This window comes from Dermacentor silvarum, chromosome 7 (assembly GCF_013339745.2).
Source record: "Dermacentor silvarum isolate Dsil-2018 chromosome 7, BIME_Dsil_1.4, whole genome shotgun sequence".
Lineage (NCBI taxonomy): Eukaryota > Metazoa > Arthropoda > Arachnida > Ixodida > Ixodidae > Dermacentor > Dermacentor silvarum.
In genome coordinates this window covers 100,161,364-100,183,140 of record NC_051160.1, presented here as the reverse complement: position 1 = coordinate 100,183,140, position 21,777 = coordinate 100,161,364, and the positions used below count along the sequence as shown (strand labels likewise).

At 46.0% G+C, this 21,777-nt stretch overlaps 1 protein-coding gene across 1 annotated transcript; it reads right to left on the bottom strand.

Annotated features, from left to right (window-relative positions):
- Positions 1–859: 859 nt before the first annotated feature.
- LOC125947177 (uncharacterized) lies at positions 860–7,791 on the bottom strand. Its single transcript, XM_049671561.1, has 4 exons — positions 7,675–7,791; positions 6,756–6,844; positions 5,699–5,746; positions 860–1,123 (listed from the first exon to the last, which is right to left on the bottom strand). Exons 1-4 carry the CDS (start codon positions 7,706–7,708, stop codon positions 860–862), a joined length of 435 nt encoding a protein of 144 aa, XP_049527518.1. The 5' UTR covers positions 7,709–7,791.
- Positions 7,792–21,777: the final 13,986 nt, after the last annotated feature.

The window sequence follows — 21,777 nt, the reverse complement described above, 5'->3', positions numbered from 1 at the left end:
CTTTTTGAAACGCATTACCTTCGTCTTTTCTGCGTTAACACTGGCGCTGGAGGGTTCGCTGTACTCGGTGAACAAATGCTACCCTTTCAGTCACGATTTCTTTATATGGTAACGCGACATTCTTCTTTGCCTTTTTCATCAAAACTTGAAGGAGTCATGCTGCACACCGGTGTGACTATTATTGAAACAAATAATGAGACACAAACGACTAATGAGACACAAATAAACGTAATGAGCACCGTCTAATGTGAAGCGGCGAGGCACTATTTAAGAAAAATATGTTTCAAGATAGACACATCCACGTTTTAACGGAGCTGTGCTGAGTCGCTGTTCAAATTTCTCGTTTGCCGCAGCCTCAGTTATTCAGAACACCTAAAATCCCTCTTTTATGTTAAGAAAGAGCAATGTTTCATTAAAAACAGCTACTCCAATTCACGGTTATATTACTGAATTGTTTTGATCTGCATCTCCATACGGAGACACTGTGACTTACTAACACTTTCTTTACACGCCGGCGACCCATACCCACCGCGCGAAAATTACAAACTACTCACGTGTTCAGGGACTTGTTGCACCATATAGTTTACTATCATACCATTCATATAATATCATATCATATAATAAACATACCATTCTATATTTGATTGCGCGCAAAGAAGACTTGCGTTTGATGTGTTGTTCCTAATTGGACTGCATAGCTTATAAAAAGCACGCATGTTTGTTGAAAATGCTGATCCCATGGGTTCTTCAAAATTTCTGTACACCCCATAAAAAAAACGTTGAAGCTATTTGGTTTCTCTTCCACGCAAATCTTTATTGCAAGAAGAGTCGATAACCGGATTAATTTTTCTTGTTGCTTTCATCTGCCACCACATCGACTCTGACAGCCAGGTGCACAACGCACTGCGCAGGCGTCCGGCTTTGTCTTCAATTCCGGGCATGTTTTGTAGCATTTCTTCATGCACTCAAGAGTGCATTCCCCTTCGTGTCCAGGCACAGGCGGTGCCACATCAGCGTTCTTTTCATGTTTCGATTTGCCAGAGTCGCATGGGTTTAGTAATGCCTTGCAGATGCACTCTTTCCTACAGCACCTGCCAACGCGTCCAGGACACCACCGTGGCATCTGGCGTGAAGATGTAGTAAAAAAAACATAATTAGTCGGATAACGGAAATCATAATGAGCGCAAGTCATGGGCAGATATTTGTCGCTTGCAACTTGTTCAAGGCGATTAAGCAGGGCAAGAAAAGGCACTTAAATAACAATAAAGCTACGCGAAATAGTGCTCTTACTATTTTCACTCAGTATTCTTCACAACACACATAATTATGGGTAGAATAATGGTTTTTTGACACAAGCACATTGACGCAAGTGTACCATTGGGGAATATTTTAACGTTGCTTTTCATCTCATGTTACCAGAAAAGACCGAAAAATACATGCACACATTTTCTTTTAGGGTAATACATTTTCTTTACACGTCCCAGAGATGCGGCACCTATTTCTTGCAGCATTTCAGCATGCCAATGTGGCTACGACTTGTACCGGCTGAAGTTACAGCAACAGTACTTAGCACCTAAACGGTACTATTTAGTACGCAAAAATGCGGGGCAACAAAACTACCTCGGGTGTAAGAAAATTCGTCGATTAAAAATATATTCTTGCAGTCTACTACGACACTATAAATCGACATGGTAAAGTAAAGGGCTGATATAAAAAATCTCGTAGTTTCGCCCGACAAGCGAAGCATCGATTGCGATAGCAAATCAGTGGACAGGTTTCGTAAGGATAGTAGTTTTATCTAACGCATAAACTTGTAAACATAGGCATAACATCTCAATCAACATGCGAACATGAACACATCTCACTTGATGGCCGCCGAAACTCGCTGTCGAAACGCTGGAGTGAGGAAGCGCGGTTGCAGCATCTTGAGTATTGACCTTCGTGCTGAGTGTCGTATCAGTGCGAACTAAGCCGCAAAAACACACCATATGGTGGACTGTGTCCCCTACACAGATGGCTTTCAAGGTACAGCGGCGGCGCAGCCGCCCACCCGTCCAGAGTTGAACGCCCCCTCGCTCCCTACCTTCCCCCCGGAGCGTTGTGTGCGACGGAATACAGCACGCTTCCTTGCCACTTTCCTCCTCCGCGTGCGTGAGATTGAGCTGCGATCGCCGGGTCACCCTTGCACGCTTTCGCTCTCACATACAGTATATGGCGCGCGGCGACGATTTTACCGCTCTTGTACTTTATACGGAACCTCACGGCGACGCTGACGGCAGAAACGCGCTCGGAGTTTTCATATAATTGCTTTCCCGATTTCTTTTCAAACCTGAATCATTCCATACTTAGAATGCTGATTGATGATTTCGACCACCAGCCTTGGAAACGATCTTTTTGTGCAAACTGAGTGCATTGCTTAAAGAACTCTAGGCTTCGTCTACCAGCTTATTACAGCACAACCGGAGCCTCCGCCAGCACCCATGCTGAACGCTGATAATATAATAAAGCACTATCTACGTCAACTCGGGTTAGTGTAACAGAGCGTTTATAAACTAGCATGGTCAATGCTGAGAGCATTATTATTAAAGCAACGTTTGCCACAATTCCTTTTGAACAACCGGTTATCCCTACTGAGACTCACTTATGGTCAGCCAGACTACGTGTAATTTTAATTGTGCTAAATACATCGACCAAAACCAATAAGCAGTTCTTGAGGCGCATTCTGAAAGAAATTGCTACCAAGCGCTGCCTGATGTCCACTTTTATCGCAACTGTGAATGCAGAAAATGTATGCCGAAAATACCATAAAGCAATACTGACAACATTTCGCTCACTGGGAACCTAAAAATGTGAGTAAATTAGTTTTGTGTTGGCCGCAATTGGTGTTGGCACCATGCCTTTAAGGGAAAACTGCAGCACTATGTTCACAGATACTGAAGTGCTGGAAACTATAGAAAAATTGTGTTTGTTGCGGTAGAAAAAACTATGAGTTTTCTAGATAAATTTTTCTATTGGTTCGTCTTGTCTCCGTGAATTGCACAGGACACAGATAGTGATGCTGAAATGCTTTCAGATACCATTTATATATATATATATATACGTTTGGCTATTATTATTGTTTCTTGGCACATAGCCACCATTGATTTATGAATGCCGCAGTTGAATATTTACATGCGTCCTTGTTTATGTTTTTCTGCTTGCCGGCTTAGAAACAGTTAATGCTATTGCCCAGCTCAAGATGCGCCTGCATGTATTAGAGCATTATTGATCATTGTAGCCGATTCCATCTCTTGTCTATGTTGTCACGAAACCTTGTGTAATCAGAATGAATGTGCGTCGCGAATGGTGCTGTACAGCCTGGAAGGCAGGTGAGCTCAAGCGATTACGCGGCAATCTTCAAAAAATGGTCAACGTGCTCGACTCGCGGATCAGATTTCGACGATCGACGCCTGTTGTAGCCACCCTCGGTGTGCCTGAGTCTACGTACCTTGTCCTTGTGGGCACATGTTCGCCGAATAAGGAGTTAGTTTACTTGACTTTCAGTTGTGCCAAAGCTTGATTCCTCCTCTTCACAATCGCATTACAACATCCACCGCACGACTAACTACCTTAAGAGTAGTATAAACATTCGAGGACACGTAAGCTCTTCTTGCGAGTTGTGAATTCGAAACCAGTATTGTACAATAGACCGCCGCTGAGCAATACTTCGAGTTATGAACTCCTCACAGGCAAGCGAGGGAGTTGAGATGTTTGGCCAATGGTAGAAAGAAGGTTCTGGTGTAACCCAGTGGGTAAGAGACTGGACATCTGAACATGGGATCGTAGGCTCGAAACGCATCACCCCCAACGTTTTCCCTTTCAATGTATCCTGTTTTTATACATTCAATTTCTGTATAGCGATTACAGAGGTGAAGTTAGAACGCAGACGAGAGGTTGCGCTTACATGGAATGCGCGGATAACATAGGTTTCCGAGAGCCAGGTCAAGGTATCGTCGCTGCGATGCTCTTTCCCTTCCCGCAACACCTGCCGCGGCAGCAGGTATACCTTTCACCTGCTCAGCTTTGTCGAGGCGCGCACGTGACGTGCAGTCACAGCCAATGGCAATTAAGGTACCGTTTTGCTCCTACAGACGCCGGCTTTATCGCACAATGCGCAATTTGTAGCTTTGGCATCAAAAGTAAGCCATGCCGACGGCAAGGATGAGAAAGAATGTGACGTCAAGACTACGAAAAGTCAATGCTCAATGAATAAAAGTAGCTAGAACACGAGTCACGCTTTTCACGGAAGCGGTCGAATTTGCACCCCTTATTGGCACAGGTTACACTAACTATCGCAGTATTTTATCCCTTTCGCACTTCATCCCCATACACAATCGCCCATTGGCCTTCAAGATTGAAGGCCAATGGGCGACACAGACGCCCATTGGCGTCTGTGGGTCTTCGCGCCTGTTATGACATCATCAATGATTTTAAATACATTGAATAGTAGTAAGATCGGAAAACTATAAAACGATATTATATCAAGGTGATTTTGATGTTATGTGTTACTGAGTCATCACTGGCTGCTTAGCGCTATCCCTTACTAGAAATGGTAAAACCATTGCATTCGAACGGTACGAACATATAGGGCCGAAACTTCGAGTTCAAAAAAAGGAGTTTGACAAGAACTTAAGGACGCCACAACAAGCTAAGGAATTAGAAATTATAGGTGTAACATTAAGAGATAGAAAGACTCTAGTGAGAATGAGGCAGGAATCCTGGCAAGTTAATATTCTTGACATTATAAGGAAGAAATGGCATTGGGCTTGCCAAGCAATAGGTAGGGCAGATAAAACGGCGCTCTATTATAGTTACAGAATGGGAGCCAATGGAAGGAAATCACAGTCGGGGACGGCAGCTAACTGTGCGGTGGGATAAAATTAGGAAACTTCCAGGCATAATATGCGGTCAGCTGGCGCAAGGCACTGGCAATTGAAATCACTCAAAGAAGCTTTAGTCATACAATGCAAATAAAGAAAGCTGATGATATCTAGAGCCCTTGGGATGATTTGGTTTTTATGAGTACTCTTGTTATTAAAACAACCCTTTGAGAAGAAGCCATATAAATATTCAAAAGAAAACTTTTATTTCCCGTCTAAATGAGGAAAACACATTGTAACAGGTATAGTAAATTAAAGGGAAAAACATTTTGCAGGACCATTTTCAGCAATATGTAGAAAAGACAAGGCAGAATACTGGAAGGCGGCTAAAAACAAAATCACCTAAGGCTTCGTTTAGAAATTGTGCAGACAGCTCTGGTCATATGTGAATCATAGGTGTATAGTTTATTTCCTGTATATCGCGTATGCGACACCATTGTAGCTGGAGTTCTTGCATGAGTGCGTATCCTCAGAACTTCTTCCTCGTCATGTGTTGCTGCTCTAATCAAACAACTGACGCTTGCTGTGTTTTATTCAGTGCTTCGCGAAGACATTTATTTAGACAGAAGTCACGTACTCATTGCCAAAACTACGCAATAATCTTTTTTATGGTATAGTAACGCAATGCAACACTCGTACGTAAAGGGCTAATATGGCATACATGACTGCATGCATTATTAACCGGCTGAGCCCGGCAATGCATAAATTCTAACATATGTTCTCTAAATATTGATAGAGGAAGATGAAAAAGTAATTGAAAATATTTAAGTGATATTTACATTGCATGTGGCGTTGTCTTTTAGTTGAGACCCACATCGGTCATCAGCCTGGATGAAAAAAAAAGAGACATAGGTTAATTGAACTCCTCTAATGAATACTTCTGTATACGCATTAGCAGCATCGGCGTTGAGTTGTCCTTGTTACACGGCACTAGTAAACGTTACAGGGAGAATTTGACGAAATGATAATAGAGCACTGCACGGGCCGATTTTTGCGGCCCGGGCCCGGCCCGGGCCCGTTTTTACATTGCGCGGCACGCCCAAGCCCGAACATTGCGCGGCCCGCCCGAGCCCGGGCCCGGCCCGGCCCACGGGCCTGGCAGGGCCCGGGCTTTCGGGTAAGCCCGAGCCCGTGCAGTGCTCTAAATGATAATCCTACTGTAGCCTATGACAGAAAATGTGCGGAAGAAATTGCTTTATTTAAGGACCTACAAGAGCGCCGACTCGCCTATCTTACAATGCTTTTAACGCGGCCAAATTAAGTCCCAGCCACAACAGGATTTCAGTATTCCACGCGATCTCTGACTATGCTCCCTTCCGTTCTTCTCCGTCGGTTTCCAAGGTACTTCCAAGGTAATTAGAATTAGCTAGATCAAGTCATGGGCAATTGGAGATCACAGGGAGAGGCCTTGGTCCTGCAGTGGACATAAATATAGGTTGATGATGATGATGGTGGTGATGAAGTTATTGTATGCCGGCTAATGAAAGGTGACTGCAGCCTATTGTTTACTATCTTATTTTGTCATCTTTAATGATACCGTCACATGAAAAGAAACTTTTATATCCCCCCCCCCAAAAAAAATAGATAAAGCTCCTTGTGCAATTATTTATGGAGCAAATGAACATATCAAGTCTAATATCATGTCCCAATGTATGGCCTTATTCCAAGAACACTAGAACCGAATTAGAAGCCTGCATATAAAAATATTATAATAGAACTTATCGAAACCAGCACTTAACCGCAACTAAGCAATGTAAGCAGCAGGTTAGGATAATTATTATGCCTAACAAGCAAATTCTATGCTTGCCAGTTTCAAGAAAGTGTTGCTGGTATGACCTTGCCCATCGGTTGCTTCCACAGTGGGACCGCCTCACGCTTGGCTCTGTTTTGTGCAATGGGATCGTCACATAAGCCTTGACAGTACACTGAAAAGAAAATAATTTCGAAAAATGATTGAAATCTTTTCAATAGTGTAGCTCGTGGAGATTGACGACTAAAACTGTTATAAGTCTTAGCATTAAGAGACGTGATTTAGCTGGGTAATCAAATTTATTTAAAAAATAAAGGTCTTCATTACATGAATGTGTATAAAAAACCTGCACTTACACTCGTACATCTATTTAGCAAAACTTGAAATTGTTGCACTAGTCATAACCACAATATTGAGTTCTTGCTAATGTGAATTCATGCGACGCTTAGAGTAAATGCCGAGAGGTGAACTTACGGGGTAAGAAGTCTATAGCAGAGTGCCTTAAGAAATTGCGTAGGTGCAACTTTACATTATCAAGCGTGGCAGAGGCACCATTGCCCCATTTAATTTTCCACATTTTTGTCACGTGCTCCCCGTTGAATTATGTGTGAGTCAGTGTTGAAATCAGTTGAGTTCAATATGCTTAACGCGAAGTCATTGAAAAGCCTAGATAACGAACAACTATGAAATCAATGTAGACAATATAGGGCGCCGCATAAATGACCTTAGACAGAAAGGCCTTGGAATAACACGAGAAAAAAGGGGGCAATGATAAAAAGTACTGTCTGAAAAAGCAATACTTTCCTTTTACTGTGTTCTCACCTCCACTATATATGTGAGGCCGAGTGACTAACCTTAGGTTGACATATTCTGGCCTTTATTAGTTTTTGAAAACATTTCTAGCAGGCACTCATCTGTGTATTCTTTAGGACCCCTTGAAAGGCAACTGAACTTATCCATGCAAATAAATAGAAATTATTAAATAAATCGTCAGGCTGCACTTACCATAAAATAGAAGCAATAGTTTGACCCAGTACATCACACTGTTTAGACACGTACGTCGACTAAAGAATATACTACATGTGCTTTCAGGATCTCTTCTTATGTGGTCGCTTGCAGAGTTTGAGCATACTTTATGCAGCTTAATTTTTTTTCTACATGGCGATGAAGAAAAACCATGTGACAAAGGCTTGCTGATCACGTGTTGTTTCTTTCTCCCCCCCCCCTTTTTTTTCCTATATTGCTCCACCACAATAAGCCTTCAGCTGTCAGGCAGTAGCTGTCGTGTGTGTTTGTTCTGTGTGTCGTCATTATTGGGCTGCTGTCGCCTTTCTTGATGATGCAGTCGCGTTTCGAATTTGTGCCGTAAATCTTGTCAGTTTTGTTGGCGACTATGCATATTCAGCGTGTCCGTTCGCATAGCTTGGACTAAAAACAAATGGTGACTATTCGAATAAGAAACAGGCACGTGAAGGCCAGAACTACCCCCAACGAACATTTCTTAATACGGATTAAGCACATTCCCTAGGCAGACCATCAAAATTTAACCCTATTCTGCCTGATACATACATACAACTGTTATTTCGAGTGTTCATACAACCGAACCCTCTATTAATCAACAAGATCCATCGGAGATCTTTACTCCTACAAGATGCAATAAATGTAACGACACCATAGATCTTAGTCATATGCTCTGACGTTGCTCCGCGTTACGCCGTGACAAGGACAACACTGAAGAGTGGTGGGAAGCAGCTCTACGCAGTCTCACATTAGAGTAACAGCTATGGGCAGTCCAACGGGCCCGCGAAGCAGCCGATAGGCTAGGCCTTTCGGTCCCAACGTGGGAGTGCTTCGCTTCAGGCTAGGAAACTAGCGCGACCCAATGGACCATAATAAAGTTTTCCCATCCATCCATCCATTTCGACTGTTCGCGGGGCAATGTACAATATAACATCTAAACTCATTCTCCAAAATAATGCTCAAGAACGCGATATCCTGTCAGAAATACCATCACAAGAATTGATGGCTCCGCAGAACGGAAGGCGTTATCGCCGTTTCATTAACCACTGTCTGCTTCGTAAAGGAGTAATTTGTATAGCATTTTAGTGGCACGGGCACCAAGTTCAATGCGCAGCAGCTTCCGGTTAGGAACCGGCTTCAGGTTTGTCACAGAGGTGGGACGAAAATAAAAATAAATAAAAAATATAAACAGGTTAACACAATGGTTCTACACCATTGTTTTACACCGATGTTTCTACTTATGGTTGATAGATGTGATGAGGAAACAACGACAAACTCGCCGGTTTCCAGTTGGGCCCAGGATCCTTTAATAATGACACGGGTAGACGGGAGCTTGGTACACGAAACACAGACTTTAAACTGACACGCTAACACGATACAGATGATTTACATACACATGTACGTGGCTATAGTTCGGAAGTTGTCCTTCCATATAAAGCACGTGCCCGTATACATCGTCGTTGCGGTGCCCGTGACGGTGGTTGTGACGGTAGAGCGCTGTTGTGGCTACGTCGTTGCTGTCGCGCCGCACCTTGTCGCACCACGCCGCTCCTTGTCGCGACGTGGAAGCAGGAGAAACAGCAGGCCGGTAGAGGACCAGGCCACTGCTGTACTGGCCAGTAATGCCTGACCTGCAACGCCTCGGCTGCTAAAACGGCACGCTCGGTCGGCGGACAGGTAGCTCAGGCGCCCCGGTGGCCAGCAGAAAACACTGCACCAGGCCGCTATCACAGCAGGCCGCTGGTACACAGGAAAGCAGAGCCACGAGCGGGATCCACGACCAGGTCCGTACGGTAGCAGGACGCCCGGTCGCCAGTCCTCGGGCTCGCTCAGCAGGCTGGTAGCTCAGGCGTCCCGGTCCAAGCAGGAAACACTGCACGAGGCCGCTATCACAGCAGGCCGCTGGCGCGCAGGAAAGCCCAGACACGAATTGGATCCCCGACCAGGTCCGCACGGTAAGGATACCCGGTCGCCGGTACCCGGGCCTGGAGCCGCCGTTTTGCGAGCTTGCGTTCGAGGCTGCCGCTCGCTCTCACGCTCTGCGTGCTCCTCGTGTCGCTTCTTCGTTCGTGGCACGTGTCGTCATCTTCTATTACCATCATCACCAATCTTCTTGTAGCCACAACACCATCATCATTCCAAGCAGGTCTTCTCGCCACCGCACGCCACTATCCACATCATCACAATAGATGTGACATCACAGCACAGGTTTAGCACAGAAATAAGCAAAGTGTCAGAAATAATCAGATACAATTAGGGAAAGTCTAATTAGCCTACACCAAAGCACACAATTGTACACTTTAGATAGCCACCGTTTCAGTAAATTCTCGCGAAACTCCAAGACCAGAAGTGACGTCATCAGGGACCACAAACTTAAACCTGGGGTACCCGCTCATTATATAATAAAAGCATGCTAATTAGAGCTACACACCACCTGACACATAGCAAACGCCTGCCAAACACAGCGAAGGGGTGAATGCACTACTTCCTCTCTCGCTTCCTTCCGGGCGCGGACCTGCTCCGCCGCTTACTCGGGCACGCCAGCTGCTCGTCGGCGCTCGTTACATGCTCTCACGTTAGCTCCGGAGGGGCGCGCAAGGGGCGCTTCTTGCGCCGTTTGGTACGGGGCTATGTATCTCGCCCTTCTTCGCTTCCTCGCCCGCTCGTCTGTGCGTGGTGGTTTCCCGCCAGTTCTGTTCGCTCGCTCGCCCGAGTTCGGTTTCCCGCCCCACCAGGGTACACCAACCCCGAGGTGCGAGTGCCATGCACTAGCACACACCTGTCAAGGATTAGGGTCGTTTCTCATTTTCTTGAGAACGACTCATTATATCGTATCATGACGCATGCTCGTGGATATTGCGCAACCTCAGTTCTTACAACTTTAAGTTATATGGACTTCCAACTGCAACCAAAATGGCTAATCATAGGAACCCTGCGGCTCACTTTCGTAGATACAACAGGCGTGAAGCCGACAGAATGCGTAGCCGAGGAAAGCAGGAAAGTGCCTGTTTCATTATTTCAAATGTAGAACTAAAGATTTCGTAAGTCCTTCTCACAATAACTGCCTACATGAATACGACTAGCATACAAACAATTAAACGACAAACCGTACTGATGAAGGCAGCTTTACTTAAAATTTGTAGTGGTTGCAGTCGGCTAAGAATGTTGGTTGCAGTGGTTAAGAAGCAGTGGGCTAAGAAGAACTACACGCATGTACCGCATCGGCAGCACAAACCACACTCCTTCGCACGAAAAAAAGAAACACGCCCACAAAGAAACGTGACTTAGCAAACGCGGTCAGTTTTGTTTTGCAGGCCCCCACAGACCACAACCCCAGGGTGTCTGAAGCCACTCAACCGCAGACAGTGTTGCTCCGATGGCACTGCATAATTCGTATTTAGCATCTCTGGCTTCGAGTGGAATACGACGTTAATGCACAGGCAACTATTTCAGAAGTAAAGCTTTTATTCACCGTCAGATAAAAGAGTTGGGCGTTGTTACTGTTACCAATTGGACATGAAACTGCTGATGGCACTCGCAGAAATTTAACTGAGGTTATGAAGAAATATACTAATAATGCTTCCCTCCTCGTGGTCATTTCAGAAACAGCATTGTCGAAAGTGTCGTGGTACTCTTCCTTAAGAGTCGATATCCTTTAGATTTTGTGGCATTGTTGCTGAAAATGCCAAGGCAACATTGAAATGCTGACTACACCAAGAAAGAAGAAGATAAAAATGGGTGCACTCGCGAAGGGTATCATTGGTGGAGGCAACAACTACATCCCTCGTGCAGCCAACAAATGGCGTAGCAGCCACTCATTGGGCAATATGCGCGTGAAGTGTGAACTCCAAATATATTGAAGAAGGTCTGGTTTTGTACACAGCTGTACACAATGTTTGTATATCTGGAAGGGCCCTTAGGAAATGAGAAATCACTGTATGCTGATTTTAATTTCCACAGCCGCATACAAAGGTATTACCACATATGTTGTAAAAGTGTCTCTCGATCATGTCAAATGCAGGAATGATTGGAGCATTCTGCAATGAGAGCATACTGTGCAAGTCAGTCATGCTTTCAGGATAATGTCAAAAACACAGCTGACCTGTCAGAGTGAGGTGTGCTTTCAACCTTCCAATATAGTTCCGTAGGCGTACTCATGTTTGGTTGCTCTCAATATTTGTTAGGTCATGTATAGACCTCCAGATTCTTGTTTTATTCGTTATGAAATTTCTAAATAAAGTTTCTAAATAAAGTTACGCTTCAGTGCGGTTTGATAAATAATAATATTGTAAAGTGGCAAAGAGGAGATAGAAGAGGAGGAGAACGAAGAACTCAGCAGCAGCCATGGCTACAATTCGGTGGAAGAACATTTCGGTGGCTACATTTCGATGGAAAGGAGAACGTGCAATGGCATTGTTGCGCCGGTTCAGCAATAAAAAGACAGGGATGCGTAGAACTACGTTGCTGATGATTTTGTTGTGTTCTTTTTTCAGGATGTGCAGCATACAAGCTAAGACCTCTAACTCTACTGGAAAGGCAAGCGCTGCGTCTCTGCCTCGGGCTGCCAAGTTTTGTGGCTAATATAGTGCTTTATCTGGAGTCTGGAATTGTTCCGCTTGATTCCAGATTTAAGCAACTTACTGTCCTGACTTTCCTGAAGCTTTATGATACACCCCTTTCCAATTTGCAACCCGTTCTCAACAATTCACCAGAATCATTTTTCAGAACAGGATGGCGGCGTTACCGACAGCCACAAGTTATTTTTGTTCAATCACTGTTATCAAAACTTCAAGTTAGCCTACCGCACCTCATTTCTCCAAAATCTAATTCATTCAAAATAAAACTCACTTTTGATGATATTTTTCCAAAACACGCGAAACTTCTTCCTGCGCGGATACTTGAAGGTCTCCTTCAAGACCATCTTAGTCAATTTCCGTCTCATTTGGTTATTTCTACGGACGCATCACAAAATTTAGAGAACGCTGGTGTTGGCATCTTTTCGAATCAACTCAACTGGTCTTTTGCTCTCCGTCTCGCTGATTACACTCCAATATTTCTTGCAGAATTTCTGGCAGTTTTTCTTGCCATCCGAAAATTGGGTCCACAGAATTCTAAGGTAATAGTTGTTACAGATGCGCTTTCGGTCTGTACACATTTAACTTCCAATAATCAGTCACACCTACTGAGTATATTTTAGACCCTTGCCCCAGAAAATTTATCCGAAGTCGGCTTTGTCTGGGTCTCTGGACATAGTAGAATCTTTTTAAATGAATCAGCTGACTCGCTCGCTTCGACATCACTAAATGGTCCGGTCATAAATATTCTTCCTGATTTCTCTTTTATAACAGGAGCTAGATTTAAACGCCTTTTATTGCTGAGTTTCCATGACTCGTCCATGCTTTCTTCAGACGATTTCCAACATTTAAAATTTTGGTGGAACACGAGCAAGTGCCTTTCACGCCAATGTGAGGTGACGCTGTCAACTTTCCGCTGCAGAGTTCCCCGCCTAAATGTTTATCTTTATAGATCCGGTTTATCAATCACTGACCTCTGCTCGTTTTGTAATCAACCGGTGACCATTGGCCATTTGTTTCTTTCTTGCCACCGCTTCTCCTCCCTCCGTAGAATGTTTCTGTTATTTCCAAGCAGTAATTTGGGTTTGGCACATACAACGCGAAACATTTCGTCTTTTGGGGCCTGTCAATTCGGCACAAGTCAGGGTTCTACGATCACTGCTGTACACAAATTTATTGAAGCATCCGGAAGGTTACGCTGCAAGGGTACCGACCGTGGGGCATGTTATTTTATGTTTACTTCTGTAGTTAGTTCTCTCTTAATTTTTTATTTAGTTAATTTATGTATAGGACATCTTAAGATCTATGTTAAGGAGTGGCCAAAATCTTAATTTTGATTATTCACGTTTACCCCTTTGTTCTTGTTGGGTGTATGTTTTATTTTACCCAGTGTGGCCAATCCCCCTCGTGGGTACGAGCCATGTTTTGAGGCAACAACAACAACAACCACAACAACGTTTCGGTGGCGACATCGTGGCGACCTCTCATCCATCCTAGTCTTCACCTGTGAATAAACATTGATCATCCGTAACAGTTTTTGGTGGAAGGTGCTGGGTAACCCCGACCACCACGCAACACGGCCAGCATGGTTTTCCAACCTCCTGATCTGCGTCGACGCCGCCGAATCGCTGGTTTGCCCGCATTACTTCCGGTGTATCAGATGTCCCACACCGAAGCCAACACTCGCGCGGAACCAGCGGCATCTTCGACCCAAATGATGACTAGTCCATGGCAGCGCCAACATCTGGTAGAGCCTCACACATTCGGAGGGAAGCCCGGCGAGGACGTCGAAGAATGGCTTAACCACTACGAACGGGTGAGCAAGCACTATCGTTGGGACAGCGTAACACGACTCTCCAACGTAGTCCTCTTTCTGATGGACACGGCGCTCGTGTGGTTCGATAAACACGAGGAAACTATGACAACGTGGTATCGTTTCACGTCCGAAATCAAGGAGCGTTTCGGTGATTCAATCGCAAAGAACAAACAGGCCGAGCAAACGCTCCTTCAAAGTGCTCAAGTTCCGGGCGAGACGTGCACGACCTACATCGAAAACGCACTCAAGCTATGCAGGACGGCCAATCCTCGTATGTCAGAGGAGGACAATGTTGGCCATTTGTTGAAGGGAATCGTGGAGGACGTTTACAACTTCCTCATTGGTAAAGAGAACCTTGGCTCAGTCACCGACGTAATACGTCATTGCCGTACCTTTGAGGCTCTCAAACTGCGCCGCATAATCCCGAAGTTTGGCCGGCTAGAAAACGTCACAACTGTTGCAAGCATTGAAGACGACATCCCATCAGTCGATCTCGCGACGACCATTACACAGATTGTTAGAGAGGAGCTACGTCGTTGCACGGAATTGAACAATGAGGTCCGTGATAGTCAACATCTGTACAATCCTCCACCAGCTCCCCTTTCCATCGCTGTAACGACTGTCGAGGAGTACCGCTCGAGAATGTCAATGAGAACGCAACAGAACTACTACCGGGAAACCGGCAACGGGCGTGCTGAGGGATATGCCCGTTGCTCAGCAACGGACTACTCGGAGCCACGGACATACCCATCCTACCCGAACGTTAGCCGCGAGCCTCCCGTATGTTATACCTGCGGTGTCACAGGACACATCTCTCGATTCTGTCGTCAGCGTCGTTGGGCACCGAGGTGGTACGAGTCACAGCCAACATCCTATGGCACTGATCGTCCTAACGTCGACAATTCCTGGCCTCCACGCTCATTTACTTCGTCGACGACCTTCCCCATCAACAGTCCTCGACAGAATCAGCGCAGCGACTCGCCCGTTTCAGACCGCAGTCTCACTCCACCTTCTTCACGTCAACGTCGCTCTCCTTCACCGAGGTGACGTTCATTCTCACCACCACCGTCGGGAAACTAGACTGCGCGGCCGACGGAGGTGAGGTCGCCAGACTCGACACGACACTGATACCTCCACCGGTTACAATGCTGAGAAACAAAGTGGAAGTGACAATTGATGGTAAATGTACAACGGCATTGGTGGACACTGGGGCTATAATATCTGTTATGAGTCTTTCTTTTAAGAACCGGCTTCGACGCAAAGTGATGTTTTCCCTCGACACGCATGCTAAATTCCGCGGAGTAAGCGGTGAAATATTGCGTCCCCTTGGTGTTTGTGCTGTGAATGTGTTATTGGCGGACAAGTGTTATTTAACCAAGTTTGTGATTTTGGAACGCTGCACGCACGACGTTATATTAGGGATAGACTTTCTGCAAACCTGCGGGGCTTCAGTAAATTGTGGTGCCGGCGAGCTTTCGATAAATAGCGGGAAACCTGGGGTCGATGCTTGTCAAGATCCATCATTATCAGACCTCGTGAATCAACAACCCACTGGACAAAAAGCGTTTGCCGTTGCTGAGGGAGTTACGCTGCCTCCGTGGTCTTTAGCACCGATATCCGTCATCGCATCTTGTACAGACGCTTCATTTGACGCCGTGGTACAACACTTTGGCGACTCTTGTGGGAAGAAGAACCTACTGGTACCCAATAGTATTGTATCTGTGAACAATGGTAGCACGTTTTTGTGGACATTAAATTGCTGCCCTCTCTGTGCGTGTTCCCGAACACATGAAGATTGCTGTCTTCGACGACGTCACGTGCTGTTCATCAATGGTCGTCAGGGACGAGGATTCCACTGAAAGACGAGCCACTTGCCCTTACGAGCAGAAAATTTGCCGCATGGTCAGCAAGTCTTCGTCTTCACGTGAACGGGACACCTTAGTACAACTGCTAGCCCAGTATGCTTCCATGTTCGACTTCTCTCAAGATGAGCACCGTACAACTATCCCATCCTCGCGTGCTCGTCATCGCATTGACACAAGATCGGCACATCCTCTTCGGCAAAAGCCCTACCGAGTGTCCTCATCAGAGCGCAAGATTATTGCGGACCAGGTACAAGAGATGCTGAGAAGAAATGTGATTCAAGAATCATCAAGCCCGTGGGCCGCACCTGTCATTCTGGTAAAAAAAAAAGATGGCTCGTGGAGATTTTGTGTTGATTATAGGCGACTAAATGCAATTACCAAGAAGGATGTGTACCCACTCCCGCGAATTGACGACGTAATAGACTGCCTACACTCTGCCTCCTACTTTTCGTCCCTCGATCTGCGTTCAGGCTATTGGCAGATACCTGTGGATCCCGTCGACAAAGAGAATACCGCCTTTGTTATGCCGGACGGTTTATTCGAATTTAACGTTATGCCGTTCGGGCTCTGCAATGCGCCCGCAACGTTCGAGAGATTCATGGACACAATTTTCCGCGGTCTAAAGTTGCAAATATGTCTTTGCTAAATGGATGATGTTATTTTCGGCCGCACTTTTGAGGAGCATAACGAGCGCCTTAACCTGGTTCTGAAATGCATGGAGAAAGCAGATTTGATTCTTAACTCTGGAAAGTGTAGGTTTGGGGAGCGACAGACATTGGTTCTCGGTCATCTAGTCGACAAAAATGAAGTCAGAGCTGACCCCCGCAAGATTGAAGCGGTCAGTGCCTTCCAGCCTCCGCAGTCAGCGCGGGAACTGCACAGTTTCCTGGGACTCTTTTCATATTTCCGTCGTTTTGTCCCAAAATTTGCCGACGTTGTGCACCCATTGACGCGTCTGTTGCAAAAGGATGTATCCTTCAACTGGACACCAGAATGCGAGTCATCGTTCCGTCAACTTAAATTCTTACTTAAGTCAGACCCCATCCTGCGTCATTTTGATCCATGTTCCCCTACCGAAGTTTATACTGACGCCAGCGGAATAGGCATTGGAGCGGTACTTGTTCAAAGGCGAAACGACGCCGAACATGTTGTTGCCTATGCCAGTCGTTGCTTAAGCAATGCTGAGCGAAACTACACAGTCACTGAGCAGGAATGCCTTGCAGCTGTTTTTGCTGTTCAGAAGTTTCGCTGTTACATCTAAGTTCGCTCATTCAGCATAGTCACTGATCACCATTCATTATGCTGGCTGGTCAGCCTTCGGGATCCGTCTGGTCGTCTAGCACGCTGGGCCTTGCGACTACAAGAGTACGACTTTGTCGTGAAATACAGAAGCGGCTGCTGGCATGCTGACGCCGACTGTCTTTCCCGCTTACCACTGCCAACGGCAAATTCTCAAGAAGACACTTTCGATGACTGTCTGGCCGCTATTGCACCCGAATTTCCGGACGCGACCATCTTCCAGGAGGATCAACGCAACGACGTCAACCTGGAACCTCTTTTTGTGATGGCCCTGAATTCGAAAGTCAGTGGTGGTTTTTCCATACGTGACCGCTTGTTATATAAAACCAACCACTCTGCAAGTGGCGCCCGCTTTCTTCTTGTAGTCCCGGAGAGTCTGCGTAGTGCTGTGCTACATGCCATGCATGATGATCCAACATAAAGTCATCTTGGATTCGCTCGTACGCTACAGCGTGTACAAGAGCGATTTTACTGGCCTCACATGCGTCAAACAACAAAGCAATATGTGGCTAGTTGTGACCAATGCCAACGGCGGAAACGACCTTCAACCGCCCCACCAGGTCTTCTGCAGCCGTTGATTCCCCCTCACGCACCTTTTGAGTAAGTTGGCGTGGACCTCCTGGGCCCATTCCCACGGTCATTGAATAACAATCGATGGATCATCGTTTGTGTAGACCACCTTACGCGCTACACAGAGACCGCAGCAGTGCCGTCATCTACCGCTGTTTGCGTCGCTGCTTTCTTGTTGCATTATGTCGTCCTACGCCATGGCCCACCTCGCGTGATCATAAGTGATCGCGGTCGTCAATTCGTGGCCGACGCTGTTGAAGAGCTGCTTCGGCTATGTGGAACACAATTTCGTCACTCTACGCCGTACCGTCCGCAAACCAACGGTCTTGTTGAACGCACGAATCGAACTTTGACGAATATGCTATCCATGTATGTGTCCTCTAACCACAAGAACTGGGATGATGTGTTGCCATTCATAACATACGCCTACAACACTGCGAAGCATGAGACAACAAATTCTCGATCGCCGCGGAACTTCCTCGACACGATTGTGCCGTTTTCTCTGGACGCTGAGGATTCCGTCGCCAAGACACTTTGCCTCGCCGAGGAAGCCCGCCGAATAGCCCGCGTCCGCACATTGGCATCGCAAAACCGCTCGAAGGATCAGTACGATAGATCCCATCAAGCCATTTATTTTGAAAAAGGTGACCTAGTGCTGCTATGGACCCCACAACGCAAGCGTGGCTTGTGCAGCAAGTTCTTGTCCCATTATGTGGGCCCGTTCGTTGTTTTAGATCGCCTGAGCGACCTTACTTACGTGGTTGCACGGGTTTTGTCTAAAGATAGGCGTTCCAAGAAAACCCAGCTGGCTCATGTTGCACGCCTTAAGCGCTATTACCCCGCCGAAGAATTGTGACTCTCCCAGTGGGCTTCGTCTGCGAAAGGGGGATTGTAACGTGGCAAAGAGGAGATAGAAGAGGAGGAGAACGAAGAACTCAGCAGCAACCACGGCTACATTTCGGTGGCGACATCGTGGCGATCTCTGATCCACCCAGTCTTCACCTGTGAATAAACATCGATCATCCGTAACAATAATATTGTTCCTGTATGCAAAGTCGTGTCGATACCTCTTAGACGGTATCAGCTTTTCCGCTTCTCTTTATTAATACATAAGCTCAGAAAAGGTCAAACAAAGAATCTATAAATTCTTGACAGAGCCCATCTCGCAATCACTGTCGATGGCAATGAGTGTGCATTGAATCCACACAGCGATACAACGTATTACCACCGTCGAAACGAGTTACGTATGAGGCATCCACTGCAGCAAAACTCTTCTTCGTGTTTCCATAAGCACGGTCGGCGTCATCTAGCAACGCAGCCATGCTGCCTGCTTGTGTCCTCCAAAATGTATAGCGCGCCGATCCGTGCGACAGTTGAGAAACGCGTAATGCGACAATAGGGATCCTCCCGCGTTTTTTTTTTTTTTTCTGGACGCGCTGCGCCATCGATTGGCACAGCCGAGAAGTACACGCGTGGACTCCGAGACGAGAAGCACGGCGCGCCGGTGCCTGTGAACACTTAGGATTCTGTTTTCACTTGCCACACAGTCAATGGCACGTACTCAGAGACCAATTTGGTAAGAGGTTCATTGAAAAGCGGAGCATACCCAATGCGCTCAACGCGCAGCTCGCTAAAGCGTTGGCCTGAAGGGCATTCATTCAAAAGAGGTACATTCCCCAGTTTCATTTGTGGGACAGCCTATTAATGTGACGGGTTTCTGTCCTTGATGAACCCTTGCGTGGTACGTTTGATTCCACTCAGCATCAGATAAACTTATTACTTTTTTGTATCTTAGAGCGGCGCATAAGTAAATACGAAAAGTGGTATCACAGAAGTTCATGGAAGAGCGGAATACATCTACTGGCACATACCCGATGACCCAAGTTGGTATCAGAGAGGTTCATTCGAGACAAGCGCAGACTGAGGTGCTCATACCTAGTACTTCAAGTTGACGTTAAAGAGTTCCTTTGAACAGCGGTAACTATTGTTATGTCTCAAAACGACAAAAGACATTCCTTGGATGCTTCTCTCGAAGCGAGCACTAGACCAGCTCCTGCCTTGATGACGACGGTGCCCGGCACTGAGTGCTGACGGGTCAGCAAAGAAGCTCCCTTCGTAGTGACAGGAACCGCCGAATTCTGGGCAAGCTGTAACGATCGTTAATGCTAGGTTTATCAACTCTCTATAGGCTGATCATCACGGAGAGACCACTAATTGATGCAACGGCCAACGTCGAGGACATCCGTGAGGACGTGGACGACTTCAGATTTCCAATTGCGACGGGCATGCGTCGTTGACGTATTCGAAGGTTGGTAATCACAGGCGGAGTCCAGGAAGGAGGTAAGACCATAGAAGGAGTGTTGTATACATTGCGACCCCTCTGACTTCCCAAGACAAGGTCATCAAATTCTCTCGTTTTGTTAACTAGGGAAAACTGTTGTTTCATATGCGGACATGCTAGGTGCTGACAGGTGTGACTGACATGTGTGCTGACTTGTGGTTGCTCTAGTATGTTGTGAAGCCAGACATGCGAAGTGATCCGACATGGACTGTGCTCCCATATCCCTGTGGCGTTCTCAGTAGAAAATTGTGAATATATAAACAAAATTATGAGCTATTCCACTCTCTTAAGGTGGATGACCGTCGAAGCTGTTCAACACACGACGCAGACGTGATGCAGTCGTTTCACGCTGTCGAGCCCCTTGCGGCTGGCCTCTCGGGAACGATCTTCACCGGTGTTTGCCTCCCTAAGCCGCCAATTGCATTTTTGCATCTGTTCTCGCCGTCGATCTTCATAGGTGCGCTGCTCATCAAGAGTGCGCGCTACACGTGGCCGCCCCACTACGACGAGAGAAGAAAAGTTAAACTAAAAATTGAGAACGGCAGCTTGTCTTGCCGACGACGCACGACGGTGCCGCCGCCCCTTCAGAGCGGCAAGAAACTATGCACGCCCGAGCTTGGAACCATGACAAATGAAGGGTGGTGTGAACGAAGACACATCAGTAAATCTTCGAGAAACCTTTATTATCCACGAGAGAGTCTCCTGATCTTGAAAATGGTGCCTATTGATAAATAATTTACTCAATATGTATATCCAAGTGACGAAGCGCATATGGTTTTGCTTAGAATGAAGCGATTAAACATAAAATTCTGGACCTAAGTTTTTGCTTACAGAGTAGAAATATCCACGAAACTCTATCCATAAACAGCTTCGCTATAACAAAATCGTTTCTCGTTTCCTTGAACTGGCCGACCTCATCTTTTCGTAAAGAATCAATTCTCGGTGATAGAGGCGTATGACTAATTGTATCAGCTTAGCAATGAGCTTAGTGCGACATCTCGGTGTGGCACAGGTCAGCTACCGCGTTTTAGGTGTTTTAGCTGCCTAGGCAAGGGACCCCCTGTTTGACGCCTGAGTCCGAACCACCAACCCGAGAATCGGATCAAAACACTACCCAGTCACCATCTACAGTGACCCATGTCCACGCGAAAGAGGTTCATTGAAGAGCGGCACGTATACACACATTACCACACACTCAGCGACCAAAATAGCTCCGACGGTTGGTTTGTCATTGTGTCCTCAGCACATAACCTCGATGCACTAGCCATTAAACCAAGTACTACCCTGTGACCCAGGTACGCGGTTAAACGTTTACACACTAACATTGATTGATAGATAGACACATAAATAAATAGATAGGTAGGTAGATAAACAGATAAATAACCCTTGGAATGTCATTGACGTATCCTAAGAATGTTAACACATTAAAAATGCTTTGATGGCAGAAGATTGAAAGTTGAAATACAAGCAATAAGAACAATGTTTTTTTGATCAGTTCGAAAGTGTTGGAGTGTTCATGTTGAGGTACGTATGGTGACCATTGTTGGTGGAAATACAGCACGTACAGGCACAGAAGAACCAAAAGAACATAATATTAGGAGCTTGCTTTCTGTCGGTTACGTC

Excerpts from the sequence above, each read along its gene's own strand:
- LOC125947177 (XM_049671561.1), bottom strand. The coding sequence starts at position 7,708 with ATGTACTGGGTCAAACTATTGCTTCTATTTTATG. Across the intron at positions 6,845-7,674 it reads ACTATTGCTTCTATTTTATG|TGTACTGTCAAGGCTTATGT; the intron begins GTAAGTGCAGCC and ends TTTTCTTTTCAG. Across the intron at positions 5,747-6,755 it reads GGAAGCAACCGATGGGCAAG|GCTGATGACCGATGTGGGTC; the intron begins GTCATACCAGCA and ends TTTTTCATCCAG.